This window comes from Amphimedon queenslandica, unplaced genomic scaffold, assembly GCF_000090795.2.
Source record: "Amphimedon queenslandica unplaced genomic scaffold, v1.1 AMPQUscaffold_13492, whole genome shotgun sequence".
NCBI lineage: Eukaryota > Metazoa > Porifera > Demospongiae > Haplosclerida > Niphatidae > Amphimedon > Amphimedon queenslandica.
Genome location: NW_003546272.1, coordinates 89,525 through 92,488, shown reverse-complemented (window position 1 = coordinate 92,488; position 2,964 = coordinate 89,525). Strand labels below are relative to the sequence as shown.

At 36.3% G+C, this 2,964-nt stretch overlaps 1 protein-coding gene across 1 annotated transcript in view; it reads right to left on the bottom strand.

Annotated features, from left to right (window-relative positions):
* The window catches only part of LOC100633290 (translin-associated factor X-interacting protein 1-like), a 5,427-nt gene that overhangs the window by 487 nt on the left and 1,976 nt on the right, over positions 1-2,964 (bottom strand). The window contains exons 5-13 of the mRNA XM_019993489.1: positions 2,136-2,230; positions 1,994-2,049; positions 1,826-1,939; positions 1,668-1,779; positions 1,548-1,609; positions 928-1,017; positions 690-852; positions 192-581; positions 6-101 (exon numbers count right to left, since the gene is read on the bottom strand). Coding sequence (XP_019849048.1) covers positions 6-101; positions 192-581; positions 690-852; positions 928-1,017; positions 1,548-1,609; positions 1,668-1,779; positions 1,826-1,939; positions 1,994-2,049; positions 2,136-2,230 — 1,178 coding nt within the window. The remainder of the gene's footprint in view (positions 1-5; positions 102-191; positions 582-689; positions 853-927; positions 1,018-1,547; positions 1,610-1,667; positions 1,780-1,825; positions 1,940-1,993; positions 2,050-2,135; positions 2,231-2,964) is intronic.

Below are 2,964 nucleotides of genomic sequence, written 5' to 3'. Positions count from 1 at the left end.
GTAGCAAGACTTTTAGCACACTCGACTAGTAAAACTATCATATTTTCAGTTTTTGTAGGAAAGAAGGACTTGAGAAGCTCTTCTAGCTGAGATATTGGTACCTGCCATTGATGAGAACTGTAATCAATGTTATAGTATACATTTCAAGTACAACAACCATCACAGTTGATGCATGTACATGTACACTTTACCTCATTGTCTGAGTTACAAATTTCTTTTAGTTTCTCAGTAAGTGAGACTTGCAATGAGATCCAGTTCAAAAAGATGCTGGCATCCATGTCTCCAGCCAGTATTGAGCTGAACAAATTCACATGGAGTATATGTTGAAACCTATCACAGGCGTCCTTTAAATTATACCCATTCTCTATAGCACTATTCACCACTCCTTCATTGCGTGCCAGCAGATATTGATACAGCACTTCGTCAAGGCTGTCTTTGGTGGTGGCATCTCCTTTTGATATCTTTAATAGCCAGTGCTCCCAGAATCCTGACATCATGTCCTCCAACTCGGCTCTCTTGATGCGTTTATTGATAACCTCTCCTTCCCACTGGAGGTATTTAGGGACACTCTCACTAGTACCCTATACAAATACATGTACCATTATTCATCTATGCAGCATAATAAGATACAAATTATATAGCATAGTGATCGTAATTTTATTTACAAAGACAAGTTGTTCTATTATTACCTGTCCATGGAATGCTTCACGTTTCAGTATATCGTTAATATCTACTCCGGCAAGTTGTGCTAACAGAACATCAACCAGTTCATCACTAGAGCAACCATCACTTATCTCTGCCCACTTCTCTGGACCTCCCTTAAAGAACTCACCGCAACGAGACCAATCAGGTCTACGAGTAATTAATAATCAACACATTACATAATATTTTTTATTGTGTGCTGTTGTGCTAGTGATGATTGATTACCTTGGTGTAGCAGACCGTTTGATTTGTTCCAGCTCTTCCATTGACATATCCCTCCTCCTTTCCAACTCTTTATACATGATCAACAACGAACTATAATCATGAGCATAAGTGTATAGATTATACAAAATTATAAACCTAGCTCATTAATTAAACAGTGCTCTATGCATATTCTCTATAGTATTAGCATAGATTATAAACCGAGGCAGAGGTTTCTATGGGATTTATTAACCAAGGGACATGTCGGAGTCGTGAGGTTAATAAATGCCATAAAAACCGATACTGAGGTGTAACTACCAGCTGCTGATAACAACATACTTTACAGTAACAGGCTAGGCAAGTGAAGAATCGGGTCTGATTATAGGGCGTAGTACCATTTAATTTAATGAGCTAGATTAGGTTAATATGACCCACAATACTGCAATTTCATTGGTCAATTGCAAGTGTGCATAGTAGAAGAACTAGAAGAAATAACAAATAAACACCTCCTTTGATGTTTAAACATAGAGGCATAGTTGGTATTTCCTTGAAGCTTCCAAGCATTAGATCATTAACATTAACATCAAAGAAAAAGTTAAAAATAATATTAAGTCGTGTCCCGTTGTCATCTCTCTAGTACTTACTTATATTCTTCCATTATATTAGCATATTGGGACTTCACTGCATCAAGCTCACTCTCTGCCTTCTACAATATAAAATGTACATGTACACACATACATCATTGCAAATAATCATTATCTTACTCTGTAGGAACTTTCAATCAATTCATATTCTCTCCTTGGAACAACGTCACCATAATCAGCCATTACTTGATTAATGCGTTTGTTGGCAATATGAAGGTCCTCCTTGGCACGACTTTATAAAAAAATATTACATTATTGTATGAAGCATGTTAACATACGCTAGTTTCAATTTCAAAATAACCGGGTCTTCCTTTTCTATGACTACTTCTTCATCTTGTTGATCATCGTTTTGTCTAGCTTTCAACTCATTGTAGTCTGCAATCAGAAGCTTCCTATGAAAATGGAACAATCTGAATAGCATCACCAAGTACATAGCTGTGCTTTACCTTGCATCAGTCTCAAAACGGTACTTCTTATATAGATCAGCTACCTCCTCTTGTAGCTACACGTACAGTATAAGAAGGATATTATTATAACATCATCAATTCATAATTAATAGAATCGAATGGATTTTATTTTTTTACTCACTTTTCTTATCTGTAGTTTATAGGAGGTCTCTTCTTCCCTTAATCTGTTAATCTCTTTTTGCAACTGGCGATTCCGCTGCTTCTCCTTCTCATCCTCTGTACAAGTACATGTATAAGGATAAGTATAGGTTATACAATGAGGTGGAGGTATCTATGGCATTCATACCGAGGGCCATAGGCCTGAGGTATGATAAGGTGATAGATACCGACACAGAGTTGTATAACCAACTTCTACCATGTACTAAAATAAACAAGAAGTTTACTTAGCAACAGTTAGCAACAGCAAAGCATTCCCATGGTAGCTTTTGCGCGTAGCAATAGCGCACTATAACAGTTTGAAAAATAACATTATCTTCCCACCTTTGGCTGTCTTTGTCTCTGACATCTCCATTGCAGTTTAGGTCCTAGATCCTACCTCAATTAATTATTAAAAGTTAATTGATGATGTCATCATCATGAATATTAATGATTTACTTGGTTCTTAGGTTTAGGATTCTTATTTTTCTTATTTTTAGGTTTTTTAGGTTTAGGGTTTAGGGTTTAGTTTTTTTGTTTAGGTTTTGGGTTTAGTTTTTTTAATTTTAGATTTAGGCGTTAAAAATTATTTAAATTAATTATTAATTAGGTAGGACCTAAACTGCAATGTAACCAATCAAGTGAAATAGACAGGCAGATGAGGAGTTTCTTTCACAAATTACGGAGGAGCAATACCAAGACTTCTTAAATAACTCCACCTAATTGCTTCCTAAGCTTGATGGTAGCATAGACGGTGGCTCTAAATCTCTCAATAGCTCAAGCAGCACCACGACCACTGCCGCATCATCATCCAA